General features: G+C 36.4%; 1 protein-coding gene across 1 annotated transcript; it reads left to right on the forward strand.

Moving 5' to 3' along the window:
• Positions 1-2,200: 2,200 nt before the first annotated feature.
• LOC125339953 (cytochrome b-c1 complex subunit 2, mitochondrial-like) lies at positions 2,201-16,115 on the forward strand. Its single transcript, XM_048331312.1, is given in 3 exon segments — positions 2,201-2,234; positions 14,690-15,331; positions 15,334-16,115. Coding segments are annotated over 3 exon segments (1,458 nt in total).
• The last annotated feature ends 101 nt before the right edge of the window (positions 16,116-16,216 follow it).

The following is a 16,216-nucleotide window of genomic DNA, read 5'->3' on the forward strand; positions in this document are numbered from 1 at the left end:
CTCCCATTAGTAAACAACCATGCCATTTTGGGAGGCGTGATTCTTTTCATTTCTTCTTTCATTTTAGGTATATCTTTTTTTTCAAGTGGAGTTGAATTAAAAGGAAATCTTTCACAAATTATTACATTTTTTTTTCCTGAAATAGATTGCCATTTGTAAAAATAACCGGGATAGTCACGCAGAGTAGTCACTCAGGAAACACAGTTTCCTTTAGTGTATTTTGTGTTTGTAGAAAAATATTATTTGCTACTTGAAGCTTTATGTCTCAGTGCATGGTTGACAATTTCATTAAGTATTTCTTAAGCAAGTCTTAAAATCAAGCTTCCATTAGTAATGTATCTGTTTTATTGAGTTATTCAAACTCTGATTCCCCCTGTCTCCACTGAATTCAAGAAAAAATATTCAAGTTTGTCAATGATGCCTTTGACAGGGACTGACATGAGGCGGACATTATGACTGACTGCTCAAGCCAAGTCCGGGGCAGTGGTATTCCCCTGCAAGCTGTGTTTTACAAGTGGCAGCATTGAAACAATATCCCAGAAGAAATGATGTGATTTCAGATAGGAAGGCCCCAATTATGCCTCTGCCAGTTCCATACATGTGTGTTTAAAAACATAAAATGATGAAGAACATGTGAGATTTACTCTGATTTTCTGACCATTGCAATACTATTGTTCATTGTAATGAGGGCAGTTTTCTGCTTTGGAGAAACAAACTCCATTTTGACCTTCATTTGATTTCATTCTACCGCTCATTGGCCTAGTCATTCATCTCCTCTATATCTTTATCCTTTGTAAACCAAACCTAGGGTTTAACTTTGAAGTCATGTTTATTTTAGGAGAACATACTCCAAAAACCCTACAGTGATTTTTTTTGCATTGATTAAGTCATTCATTAGAAGGTGTTTGAAATATTAGTGTGTATTTTATTAGTATTAGTTCTTCAAATTTACAAATGGTTTTTCTCTCTTTAGCTATGCAGAAAGGAATAGAGGTCTTCTGTTTAACCTTGGTAGGCAAACTGATAACTTGAAATTCTGAAGTAACATAGGACCAGCCACTGAGAAGTCAACCCATAAACACTGAAGGACCTGCAGCATGAGGTAAGCTAGCTTTGCTCAGATAGTCAGTCAGTAGATTTCAAGGTGACTCAAAACAAAATTATTGAGTTATCCTATTGGAGAGAAATTGAATGTACCAACATGCTATTTAAATTCTTGAAAGGTTTTGCCTGCTGGTATTTTGTTGAAATAAAATTAAGGCTCCTATCATGTATAGATATCTACCTACTGCTGCTTTTGATGTCTTTTAGACAACACAAAGTTAATCTACCCAGGATATTAGCTACTGGTCCAAAGCAAGGCAAACGAAACAAAATGCAGAAACAGAAGAAGCAATGAAAACACTTTCCTACTGCTTATGATAAAAAGTAATCAAACAACATGGGAAAATAAATGTAGTGTGATACATCCAAAGGTCACTATAAAGACTTATAGCTAGGAAAAAATTAATTAAATAGCTGAACCCAGGAAACAAAGGTATGAAATAATATAAGGACTAATATAAAACTGTACAGCCATTATGATGAGCTAAATTGTGTCTCCTGTACCCTGCCAATATCCATGTTGCATCTTTATCTTCAACCTATTTCTTTAAGGAAAGCTAAAAGAACTTTTAAACAACAAACTTTTAAAGTATGTCCATCATGCCCCACAAATAAAACATTACTTAGACTAAAAGAAATAAAATTCGTTCAAAGAAAAGCAGGTGAAGAGTGATTTTAACGTTTTTTTTGTTTGTTTGTTTGTTTTTTTTTTTTGTTTTTTTTTTTTTTTTTGCCAGTCCTGGGCTTTGGACTCAGGGCCTGAGCACCATCCCTGGCTTCTTCCCGCTCAAGGCTAGCACTCTGCCACCTGAGCCACAGCGCCCCTTCTGGCCGTTTTCCATATATGTGGTGCTGGGGAATCGAACCCAGAGCCTCATATGTAGGAGGCAAGCACTCTTGCCACTAGGCCATATTCCCAGCCCCAAGAGTGATTTTTAAATTTAACAGGAGATGGCGCTTGAAATGGATGGAGTAAAGTTAAGGGTAATGAGTCAATGAATGGAGTGAAGGAGGGAAAAAAAGCAGCCAAATTTAATATCTATCCTACAAAATAAAGAAAAGTGAAGGAAGGGGTGGATGATTGAAATATGTGACCATGACCAAGGAGATGATATTGATCGAGACATATGGTATTCACAAACTGCTTTGTGAAACTCTTTTGTACAACTACCTAAAGGCAATAAAAGTATTTTTATAATTAAGGATGAAAATCCTAATCATAAATAATAAAATTTATGTTTGCTTTGTTTATATTTTCTTAAAAAATTACGAATCACAACTCATAAAATATGGATTTCTTTTTTGTAATTTCAGTGAACATGTTTTTAGTTCTGCCTTCTATAATTGCACTCATCACATTACAGTTTTTTAAACTGTAGAGAAAAGAAAAGCCTGTGGAATGGACAAAAGAGATAATTATCTTTTAAAAAGACTAGCTGGATGTCTGTGACTTAGGCCTGTAATCCTACATACTCAGGGGGATGAAATCCCAGGATCTGCTTTGAAGCTAGCCTGGGCAGAGAAGTCTCCATGAGACTCTTATATCCAATTAACCACTCAAAGTCTGAAAGTGATGCTGTGGCTCAAAGTGGTAGAATGCTGGCCTTGAGTGAAAGAGCTCAGGAGGAAAGCCCAGGCCCTGAGTTCAATCCTCACGACTGACACACACACAAAAAAGATGAAAGCCCAAGGAATTATTATATTCCATACAGACATGACTTTACTAAGCTATCTAAAGGCTCAATAGGAATAGGTGTTAACCTGTAATAAATAACAACAAACTCAACTTTTGTCTATAAGAATGTGGACTAGGGGTATCCAATTGGAATAAAATTGACTGTTATGTATAAAACAGGCAACATGTGAAAAACCCAAACTAATTTATGCTGTGTAAAATAATAATAACAATAATATTGATTGGAATGAACATGTATATAAATAAACAACAATACATAGATGAGGTAACTTGGACATTCAGGGCCTTCTACTTTGGAGACCATTGATCTAAAAATATGTTTCAAATACAGGAATGTCCTATTTAGATCTCTCACTATTACAGCATAATTTATGAATCAATTCCATTTATACTTTCAAAATAAAGTTTTACCTTAAGGCAAGTTTAGATTTATGAAGATTTGTGATACTAATACAGGAAGTTCCCGTATGGAAGTATCATTGGTAGTTCCCTACTCCTTCCTCCTTGCTAACCAGTCAAAACTACATTTATCATAATTACTCAATTAATATTGACATATTATTAACCCACGTCTGTAATTTGTTCAGTTTTTCGAATAAGATTTTTTTATTCCAGTCCCTCAATAGGAGACCATATTATGTTCAGTAATCATCTTGGTTCCCTAGTATGTTTGTCTGTGACCGTTTATAAGATTTTACCTACTTTTAATTAGTACAAGTTTAGGCAAGTCATAGCAGAGCATCACAAGGCCCAATAGCTATACCCTTATGAACACATAAGATGATGCTAAGAAAAAAGCCATACATGCAGCTGTGGCTCAAGTGTTGCCTTGAGCAAAAAACCTCAGGGATAGTGCCCAGGCCTGAGTTCACATCCCAGCACCAGCACTAGAATGAGTAAGAAATAAGTAAGTAAATAAATAAATAAATTTCAAATTGGATGAAACAAGATCTATGACAGTGTTCCTCCAGAAATGTTTGTTGGTAGTTTTGAGTTCATTTTTCAACAACCATACCCATTTCACCAGATCCTCAGATGTCTATTTTCCAGTACAGAAGGTATTTCATGACATCACAACCCTTATTATTCCCTTTCACAGGGCTTGCTGTACAAGCTGCCAAACAGTATTTACTCTCACTGAGCAGTTTTCCTCTTCTTGATTGTCAGTAGTTTCCTTATGGCCTGTCAGTCATACTTCTTTTAGTCAAAAATTACTTCAAGTTTCTCTCTTCCTACTAAATGTACTTTTGTTAAAACTGGAAAAAAAGAAAAAAGATGATGCTAAGTGAAATGAACTCCATGTTATGGAGACAATTGTTATATCACAGTTGTAGCTACTTTCAACGTCCCATGTGTATCTGTAGCTTCTATTATTGATGATGTTCTTGTATCACCTTCCTGTGGTTGTACCTACACTATCTCTGTAATGGTATCTGACTATATTGGAAACCGTGTATACTGGTATTGGAACTAGGAAATTGAAAGGGAATACCAAAATTGAGAGACACAGGGTATAAAAAAGACAAACAACTACAAAAGCAATACTTGCAAAACTGTTTGGTGTAAGTGAACTGGACACCTCAGGGGGGGAAGGGAAAGTGGGAGGGGGGATACGAGGGACAAGGTAACAAACAGTACAAGAAATGTATCCAATGCCTAACATATGAAACTGTAACCTCTCTGTACATCAGTTTGATAATAAAAATTTGAAAAAAAAGAAATAAAAAGATTTTACCTACTTTTAATGACCTTGAGAAGCTTAAAATGTACTCATCTTATGTTTTGTAGAATGTTTTGAGTGGGTTTATATGTAATAATTTGTTATATGGCTACAGAAATGTTATTTGGGTGAGGAAAACCACAACTTTCCGTTAAGATCTTATATTTGTTCAAGATAATTTGCAATATGAATAGATGTTCTTTGTAATCTGTAATCATATTATTAAATAATAAGATGTTCAAATAATAATTAACTCTCAGTTAAAATATTGAAGTTGCTGCAAAAAGTACAGTATTAACTCAATTCCTTGCAAAGAATCAGTGAAATAGTTGAGAAGAAACTGTCATTGGAAATGAAGTAGGATACATGTACTTATAAAAAAATTAGCTTACCTTAAGGAAAAAGCAATCTTACAAGAAATAATCTCTAGTAGATGATTTTAACCTGTGCTGCATTGAAAAGTGAATTCAATTTATTAAAATGTTAATTATTTCCCAACATCATTGAACAGAAATTCAATTCCCTACAAGCTCATCTATCTTTATTCACAAAACAGAAATCCATACGTGGCCACATCCAGATACTAAAAATTAAACTACAATATTAAAAAATGAATTTGGAGAGAGAAAGATGGCACTGCGACAGTAGGGAGGCACCCCGACTTGCTCCAACTGAATAGAAGCTGGGAACTCCAACACCCAACACCCCATCAAGAACCCAGCAAAACCAGCAGCCAGAAGCAGTGGAGAAACGCAGGGAAACAAAAAGGAGCAAAAACAAAGAGCAGAAAACCTACACAGAGCCGGAGAATCTCCGAGGCACCCTCCCCCCACCAGCCGACCCTGGCCCAAACAGGGTCAGGCTGGGAAAGGGGAACCCGGCGATCAGCAGACAGGCTGCCAGGAGCGCAGAATTCATATAGCGGGAGACTCCACGGTCATGAGGGAGGGTGCGGACCAAGACACACAACAGCAGCGACAAGAAGTTCGGGTCCACACCTGATTCGGACAAGGGAACCCAGCGCGGCAGAAGGAGGGAACTGGGGAAGCCACCACGACACTTCGCCACCCCCTGAAGGACCAATGGCTGCGAGGGACACACACACAATCCAGGACCAGTGAGCCCCCCATTACCCCCTCCACCAATGGGAGACCAGCTATCAGAGACCCAAAACATGATCTTATATCTGAAGGACCCAAAAAACTCAGTCCCCAAACTCCTACACCTAATAAACCAATTTGGCAAAGTAGCAGGATACAAAATCAATCCACAAAAGTCAGCAGCTTTTCTATACACCAGCAATAGACAAACAGAAAAGGAAATTATGGAAACAATTCCATTTACAGTAGCCAAAAAAAGAATAAAGTACCTAGGGATCAACTTAACCAAGGACGTGACGGACCTATTCAATGAAAACTACAAAAATCTAATAAGGGAAATCAAAGAAGACACAAGGAGATGGAAAGACCTCCCATGCTCATGGGTAGGCAGAATCAATATAGTGAAAATGGCCATAATGCCCAAATTGTTATACAAATTCAATGCAATACCTATCAAAATCCCAGCCACATTCTTCACTGAAATAGAGAAACCAATCCATAAATTCATATGGAACAGCAAAAAACCTAGAATAGCCAAAGCAAATCTAGGCAAAAAAAGCAGTGCAGGAGGTATCACAATACCAGAATTCAAGCTCTACGACAAGACCATCATAACAAAAACAGCATGGTACTGGTATAAAAACAGATCAGAAGACAAGTTGTGTTGGTGTGTTTCAAGCTGTGCAGTCAGTTATGAGTACAAGAGGAAACAAGGTTATAGTTCCTGCTTTCATATAATCATGAAGTTAAGAGGGATAAAGTTCCCAAAGACATTAAATATAAAATGAATTCACAGAATGAATTCTAAGCATAGAATTGGAAGAAGTTTTTTATTGAGAAGGCCTTCATTTGTTGAATACATCATAAAGTATTCCTCGGGTCAGCAGAGTGTACAGGAAAGGATATTATTAGTCAGACCAAAGATCACTCAGTGTAGAGGCTAGAATGGGCTAAGTGACTTCCTGACCATTAGGCTAGCACCTGGAAGATCTGAGTGGTCTATATCTGCTATAAAGCAGATGTCAGTTCCATGACTTTGGCTTCCTGTTTGTGTTGTAAACTACTTAGTGGAAACACATTTAAGTACTTATTAATCATTCATGATGCATAATTGGCAATTGTAATGTATATGGTATTTACATGATCTATTTTAGGATCATAGCTTCAAGTGAAAGGTTGAATAAAGTTTACTAATCCTAGAAACATGTTTAATTTTTAGTTGTGACATAACTTCAAAACTTTTTGTGTTTGTGTGGTTATTGACAAATGGGATAACTAGAGAAATAGTTAGGGATTATTATGCATCTCCATAAGATAATACTTGAAATACTTTTGCATAAAAAATCTATATGGGAATCATTGTTAAGGCAATCATCTGTATGAAGTATAATGTTTCCTACTCTTGATGTGAAATTTCTTTTTTTTGGTGGATGACCTTGTTTCCTCCAAAGCACTATAGACATTTGGTAATGATGGGTGTTGTGGAACACAGTGCACAAACCACAAAACTGCACAGTGTCATACAAATGCAATCTAAGCAATCACAGTGTAAATGTCCATATCCAATTCTCACATTGATTCCTCTTTTTGCTCTTGATACAGTCCCTGAGTAAAGAATGAAATAGAAAGCCGAAGAGAGAAGAAATCAATTTGCCAAAAGAAAAGGATGCTTAGTTGTGTCGTAGAAGGGAGAAGATAGAACTCCTATTTCTTGTGGATGACAATAGCAGAGAATTGCTGTGTGGAGCACTGGGCAGTGCTGTTGGCAGGTTGATGAGAAGACAGGCTGGAGCAGAGACTGCAAGGGCAGCCTCTTCTCAATTTATCATATCACTGAGCCAACTTGGACTAAGCTGGCAATGGAGGTATGCACATGCAGCTTGTTAGTTTTCATTAAATCTGAGTTGACAGATGAGCAAACTATTGTGTGAAGCATGTCATTGGAGGAATTAAGATGGAAGAGCTGGCTTCTGTTACTTCTTCATTGCCCAAATTTGCTTACTTTTACAGAAGAAGTGATAAAAAAAATATCCTACACAATCTTCCAGGATAATATCTTTCTAGATCTTGTCATGACATAATTACTTGTTATATCAGATTTAAGATGGATTTGATCTAGAGAGACTTAACTTTTCTCTAAACGTCACTGAACTCTCCATAGGCTTTTCTTTTATTTTGCCTCTAGGTTCCTTTTATCAGTAAAACTACTTTAGAAAACATTCTTTATCTGCCCTTCTAATCCTCCTGAAAATCTTACTCTCTGTTTCTATGATTTATCTTTCAAATTGCAAATTCCTTGGAAGAGAGATCATGCCAGGAGTTAAAATAAAAAGGAAGGAAAATAAGGAGATATTGATTGTAAAGATGGTACAAACTTAAAGTTATAAAATATATAAATGTAGGTTTAAGGTAGAAAATATTTCTATAATTATAAATAATGTATCATATCCTTAAAACTTTGTAAAACTGTCTAGCACAGTGGTATAGTGTGCAAGTAATATAACTCCAGAGGCAGAGGTGGGAGTATCTTGAGTTGAAGGCCCATTATGAGCATTATAGTGAGACCATGTCATGAAAAAGGAAAGGAGGAAGGAAGGATAGAAAAACAGAAAGAAAAGCTTGCTAAGAATAGGTCTCAAGTATTCTCAGTAGAAAAGGAACAACATCACCATATGCCGTGATGAATATGTTAATTAACTTGATTGTGGTAATCATTTCATAATATGTGCACAGTAAATCATCATCTGGTACACTCTGAATTTATATAATAGTTTAAATGAATACCTACATATAGATGAAAAAAATAAATAAACCAGAAAAAATAGACAAGGTAAGGTTTTTCTATACCATCAAATACAATATCCATTAGACTTATGTAATCCTTCAAATTAAGTAATTAATTAAAATTAAATGCAATCCCATACTGAGTTTCTTGACCTCAATAAACATATTTCACATTCTCAGTAGCCACATGTAGAATACTTCTATGATCACATGCATTTCTCTTTGTGTAGCACAACTCCTACAGACATAGAGAGCAGAACAATAGCGTAGAAGAAAGCTAGGCATCTTGAAATAAATGGGTACAGCAGTCTGCCATTTCCAGTCATTCTTCCTCACAATATTATTTGAAATTGAAATAAATAATATTATGAATAAAAAATATATGAATTTTAAAAATAACTGGCCAATTTTTCTTTCATTTCTGAAATGTATTCATCAAGAAAGGCATCTTGCTTCAAACTATATAACTACTTTCTTGAAACTAAAAGAAATTTATGTTTCCTGTGGATAAGGTAAGTTAACACTAACAAGTGCCAAATGATTTGCCTGTGCTCAAACTCTTTGTTTTGGCAGGTAAATTCATGGTAGAAGATCAAAATACCCCAATAGCTACACCCATATGATCACAGAAGATGATGCCAAGTGAAATGAACTCCACATTATGGAAACAAGAGTTATACCACTGTTGTAACTATTATCAATATGACATATGAAACCCTACTTTTTATATTTTTTTCTAGTTTGTTTGTTTGGTTTAGTTTTGTTTCTCTTGTATTCCCTTCCTGTGGTTGGACCCTCACTACCACTATATCTCATCTGAATACCCTGAATACTGTTTATTCGGGTATTAGAACTGGGGAAGGGAAAGGGAATATCAAAATTGAGAGTCAAAGGACAAAAAGACAAACCATTACAAAAACAATAGTTACAAAACCATTTGACTGCACAACTCTTGGGGGGGGAGGAAAAAGGGGAGGAGAGAGGGGGGAAATGAGGGAGGAGGTAAGAAGTTGAACAAGAAATGTACTCACTGACTTAATATGAATCTGTAACCCCTCTGTATCACACTCTGACAATAAAGAAAAAAGTTTAATAAAAAAAGAAATTCAGGGGCTGGGGATATGGCCTAGTGGCAAGAGTGCTTGCCTCGCATACATGAGGCCCTGGGTTCGATTCCCCAGCACCACATATACAGAAAATGGCCAGAAGTGGCGCTGTGGCTCAAGTGGTAGAGTGCTAGCCTTGAGCAAAAAGAAGCCAGGGACACAGTGCTCAGGCCCTGAGTTCAAGGCCCAGGACTGGCCAAAAAAAAAAAAAAAAAAAGAAATTCAATCCATCACCTCTATAAATTTCAAGGAGATCAAAAATATAATATTTTTTGTGTTAAGTAGCCATTTTAAAGCTTTTTATTGTTGTTTTCTTTCTACTTAGATGAGAACTTTCAGATAAAACCTTGTCAAGCCTCATGTATAAACACACAGACACACAGACACACACACAGTTGTGGATATCCCCTTTTTAAAATATAATTTTATTGATATTATCAAGGTGTTGTACAGAGGAGTTACTGTTACAAAAGTCAGGTAATAAGGGCTGGGGATATAGCCTAGTGGCAAGAGTGCCTGCCTCGGATACACGAGGCCCTAGGTTCGATTCCCCAGCACCACATATATAGAAAACGGCCAGAAGCGGCGCTGTGGCTCAAGTGGCAGAGTGCTAGCCTTGAGCGGGAAGAAGCCAGGGACAGTGCTCAGGCCCTGAGTCCAAGGCCCAGGACTGGCCAAAAAAAAAAAAAAAAAAAAAGTCAGGTAATAAGTACATTCTGTTTGGGACAATGTCAACCCCTCATTCAGTTTTCCTCAATTCCTTCTTCCAATCCCTACCCCCAACTTATATTTATGTGTGTATTTTTAATTAATAACAATGTTTACATGTATATGGTATAAATCAAAAAAGCATAGCTTGTAGATTTATTTGGTTTCCATATAAATCTAATTACTCTTTCATTTTTCTTCTCTATCCAATCCACTATAAAAACATTCAGACCTACCTACTTTTTTGCTTTTTGATTTTTCTTGTGAGGACACCTAGGTACATGTAAAAGTTGCAAATTAGAATTTCTTGCTTTTCTTGTATTAATCTGTATTACATCAGTCCAGGATAGAACGTGAATGGGTTAGCGGATGACACCTTCCCTACAAGTGAAAGAAAGAAATTGATTTCCAACAAAAGAATGGTCAGAGTTATTTGTTACATATTGGCAGACAAGTCAGGTAGAATTCATGGCTCCTTGAAGACAAATATGTGTAAAAATTGATCACTTAAATAACACTTCGGAAAGTTGTGGAGTTCTTTGCGTGGTTGAAATCCCACAGTTTCAATGAGAAATAAGTTCACAGAAGTTAGTAATTCCTCAAAGTTAGTCATCTGTGTATTAACACGGTATCATTCTTTTTGAAAAATCTGAAAGGTGTGTATGTTTGACATGTTTAAAATGTCTCTTTGAGGCCTCTTTAAAACATGGGTGGAAATAGATTATAATATCATTAACAAAATTCAAACACAATTTTTGTTTATTTTCTCTTACTTTTCTTCAAAAGAATGAGGTTTTCTTTAACTTTGGAGCCTATGTCATTACATATTTAACTTCTAGGATCATGATTTACACCAGGTACAGACAATCTTGTGTTCCTAGAGAACTGGAAAGTACAACAGCAGGGTCTCATAATGTGTATATTGATATTGTAGGCTCCAATTATCTATTAAAAATAAATATGGTATGTTGAGAGGAAACAAATTATTTTAAATATGAACACTAAGTTGAAAATCACAATTCAACTTTAATAGCTGGTACAGATAAATAATCAGGCTACTCCTTAAATGGAAGACCATACTCCTACTTCAGCAGCAGTGATTTACTTGTCTGTAGTTGCTCTACTGAGGCCAACAAATATGAATACAAAACAAACATGTAAATAAAACATTAATAGAGAAAGTTAAATCAGATCAAAGTATATTCCATATACATGTATATGTATGTAGGCATGGACTTAGGATAAACCCTCTTGTGCAAATTTATATAATATATATTTTAGAAAATCAATAATTGCTAAATTATGAGCTATGCTTGCATCCTGATCCATGAGGAGAAGAATGAACATGGAACTCATCTCACTTCTTCCATCCCTTTTTTCATTCCCTCTTCTTCCTTCTGTTTCTTATCCACTTCATCTCCATCCCACTCCATCTTTTATGGGCTAAGATGACTGAAATTCATTGTCTTTAGATTGAGACAAACAATCCTGACGTAAGCCAATGCTTTGAGAATCCTAGCTAAGGGAAATGAACTCCACATTAAGGAAACCAGTGGTCTATCGTAATTATTTTCAACATACCATGTGAAACAGTACCGATTTTTTCCCTTTTTTTGCTTTTTCTCTCATATTCTCTTCCCGTGGCTTTACCACTGTTAGCACTGTATCTGATCTTAGTACCCTGGACACTGTATATACAATGTGCTCACTGTCTTACATATGAAACTGTAACATCTCTGTACTTCACTTCGACAATAATGGGGAAAAAAGAATCATATGCAATTAAGAATTATATATATATATATATACTGTAACAGTACATTGTATTTAGTAGTTTTTCCATTCATCATATTTTTAACTGAAGAACAAGGAAGCTCACAACATTTTAAAATAAATATCCAATTCAAACCAAAACAATTAATACTTTTGTTTGGTTGATTGATTGAAGTGAGATGCCCAGTGCTCGATATTTGATTTTTATTCTGCAAGATGTTTGGCTTTCTTCTTTCTTTTTCACATTCTTTTTCTTTTCAGTTGCTGGTGGTTAGGACTTTTTTTTTAGATTTACTGTTTTTTGTTGTTGTTGTTGGTTTTTTACTTAAAGAAGCTGTGTTGAAGAGTTCTTCTGTAAATTGAATATTTCCATTTTTATTCTGTAGCACACCTAATGTGCATACTTAGAATTTACTTCTCTATAATTCATGCCATGACCTATCTAGATATCATAAAATATTTCCACATTAATAGTACATAGCTTAGTATTTTTGGCCAAACCTCTCTTCCAACTTCATATTCTGACTTCTCTTATACTTGTCCTTATTACACATTCTAATTTTTGCCTCATAAATCTTTCATACCATTTTTTTCTGTCCTCCAAATTTCATATCACAGACTTACATACCTTTTCTTATTCACTCTGGAGCATAAGAAGAAATCAAGGAAGCAATTTTTATCTAACAGACAAAGATAAAAAGATGATAAACAATTACATAAATTTTCTTGTATTTATGCACATACACAACTGACGCAAATTGTGATTATATCATAGCCAGAAACATATAGATTTTCTAATATCACTTTTTTGAATAAAATGAGAATTGTTTCCTTTCACATACTTATGGTATGATAAAGAAAATTCATAAACAGATTACTAAGATTACTAAGATTATTAAGATTACTAAGATTAATCAGACCTTCTTGCACTGAAATAGGAACACCTGTGCCTATATTAAGTGTGTCAATAAAATGTAAACTTACCATAAATATCCACCATGCAAAATAAATAATTAAAAACAAAGACTCTATTCACTTCATTTCCTCATACCTGATATTTCTTAGAAAACAAATTACGCACTTTATATAGGTGTGCATATATGTATACCCAATATACATTTTATCTTTCAAAGTGCTAAATTCAAATAAGAAAATATTACAAGTTTATTTGAATTCATAGAGACAAAGCTCAGTTTCTTATGAATTTTCATTTGCATACTAATTCAGTATTTTCATTGTATTCCCCCCTAAAATCTTGTAGTAAATCCCCTATTAAAAACTATTCAAGGCTGGGAATATGGCCTAGTGGTAAAGTGCTCGCCTCTTATACATGAAGCCCTGGATTCAATTCCTCAGCACCACATATATAGAAAAGGCCAGAAGTGGCGCTGTGGCTCAAGTGGCAGAATGCTAGCCTTGAGCAAAAAGAAGCCAATGACAGTGCTCAGGCCCTGAGTTCAAGCCCCAGGACTGGCAGAAACAAAAAACAAAGTTAAATACTATTCAAAAGTTTCACAATGATATGCATGAAAAGTTTGTGCCTGTTGGCCATCTCATTTTATTTCAATGCAGAACCATGTTGTATATCTTCACTTATATCCAGAGAAACATTTGATTTCATATTCAAATTTGATAAAATTTTAGGTAAGTTTTCCTGGTGTTGAAAATATAAATATCTATAGTTTTGTGGTCAGCATGCTTATTCTCATAACTGCAATCATAGCTTCGAAGTTTCTATGAATTGTATTCTTTTCATTTTAATTATATTCTAAAGATGATGTACAGAGGGATTACAGTTACATATGCAAGGTCATGAGTACATTTCTTGTCCAACATTGTTACCACCTCCCTCAATTTCTCCCACTTTCCTTCTCCTCTACTCCCCCTCCAGAATTGTAAAGTTCATTTCCAACCTAGAGGTCTGTGAGTATGATATTGCATTGGTTCACTTTTTCTCATTTGTTTCACCATTTTGTTGTTCCCCTTCCTTCCCCAAATCAGATAAACATATGGACAACATACAGGATACCAAAATCAAAAACAGTGACAACAGGGGATAACACAAAAGGGGAAAAAATGAAAGTAACATATACATTTTCTAATACTACTTTTTTGTGAATAAAATGAGAATTGTTTCCTTTCAAATACTTATGGTATGATAAAGGCAATTCATACTCAGATTACTAAGAATAAAGGTTAATCAGACCTTCTTGCACTGAAATAGGAACACCTGTGCCTATATTAAGTGTGTCAATAAAATGTACACTTACCATAAATATCCACCATGCGAAATAAATAATTAAAAACACAGATTCTATTCACTTCATTTCCTCATACCTGATATTTCTTAGAAAACATAAATTAGGCACTTTATATAGGTGTGCATATATGTATACACAATATACATTTTATCTTTTAAAGTGCTAAATTCAAATAAGAAAATATTACGAGTTTATTTGAATTCATAGAGACAAAGCTCAGTTTCTTATGAATTTTCATTTGCATACTAATTCAGTATGTACTCTGCTCAATCTATAGCACTCTATGTTTATTTGCTTGTTTGTGTACAATTTTTTTGTACCAATAAGGGAACTTGTACTCAGAGCCATTCTTTCTCTCTCTGCTCTTTTGTTCATGTCTGGAGCTCTACCACTTGAGTCATGCCTCTACTTCCAACTTTTTTGCTGGCTGATTGGAGATAAGAGACTGCAGGCACCATCTTCCTTGCTCCTGGCAGCAGTGACGGTGGGTCACTGCGATTTGAACCATGAAGTTGTTAACCACAACCGTTCCTTCTCGAGATTTGATTCCCTCAACGTTGCCCCCAAAGTGAAAGCGGCGGCTGGCCCTCCAGGAACACCTCTACAGCCTCAGGACCTGGAGTTCACCAAGTTACCAAATGGTTTGGGGATCGCTTCTCTGGAAAATCATGCTCCTGTCTCAAGAATTGGTTTGTTCATTAAAGCCAGCAGTAGAAATGAGGACTTCAGCAACCTGGGAACCTCACCTTTGCTTCGTCTTGCATCTAATTTGACTACAAAAGGAGCTTCCTCTTTCAAGATAACCCGTGGCATTGAAGCAGTCCGTGGTAAATCACGTGTGGCTGCGACCAGAGAAAACATGGCATTCAGTGTGGAGTGCTTGCGGGATGATATGCAGATTCGAATGGAGTTCCTGCTCAATGTCACCACTGCACCTGAGTTCTGTCGTTGGGAAGTAGCTGCTCTTCAGCCTCAGCTAAAGATCGACAAAGCTGTGGCTTTTCAGAATCCACAGGCTCCTGTCATTGAGAATTTGCATGCTGTTGCTTACAGGAATGCCTTAGCTAATTCCCTGTATTGTCCTATGGGATTGGAAAAGTGACATCAGAGGAGTTGCCTTTCTTTGTTCAGAACCATTTTACAAGTGCAAGAATGGCTTTGATTGGAATTGCTGTGAGCCATCCTATCCTAAAGCAAGTTGCTGAACAATTTCTGAACATGAGAGGTGGGCTTGGCTTGTCTATTCCCAAAGCCAAATACCTTGGAGGTGAAACTGGAGAGCAGAATGGACACAGCCTTGTCCACGCTGCGATTGTAGCAGGAAGTGCGGCCGAAGGCAGTAAGGAAGCAAATGCTTTTGGTGTGCTCCAGCATGTCCTGGGTGCAGGGCCGCATGTCAAGAGGGGCAGCAACAGCACCAGTCTCCTCCACCAGGCCATTGCCAAAGGAAGTCAGCAGCCCTTTGATGTTTCTGCTTCTAATGCCAGTTACTGCGATTCTGGACTCCTTGGAATTTACACTATCACCCAGGCTGCAGCTGCTGGGGATGTCATCAAAACTGCCTACAACCAAGTGAACGCAGTTTCTCAAGGCAAGCGTTCCAGCACAGATGTCCAGACTGCCAAGAGGAAGCTGAAAGTTGTATACCTCATGTCAGTAGAGTCTTCTGAGGGTGCCCTGGATGAAGTTGGGTCTCAGGCTCTCATTGCTGGTTCTTACATGCCACCACCTGCTGTGCTTCAGCAAATTGACTCTGTCACTGATTCGGGTGTCATAAATGCTGCGAAGAAGTTTATTTCTGGCAAGAAGTCAATGGCAGCAAGTGGAAATTTGTGCACTACCCCTTTTCTTGACGAGTTGTGACCCGGAAGCAGTCACTGCAGGGTAGACACTCATTAAGAGAAACCCTTCAGCATCAAAAGTTCCTGACACGAATCTTCTCCTCAGTGAAGTAGAATACCTGA

This window comes from Perognathus longimembris, chromosome 22 (assembly GCF_023159225.1).
Source record: "Perognathus longimembris pacificus isolate PPM17 chromosome 22, ASM2315922v1, whole genome shotgun sequence".
NCBI lineage: Eukaryota > Metazoa > Chordata > Mammalia > Rodentia > Heteromyidae > Perognathus > Perognathus longimembris.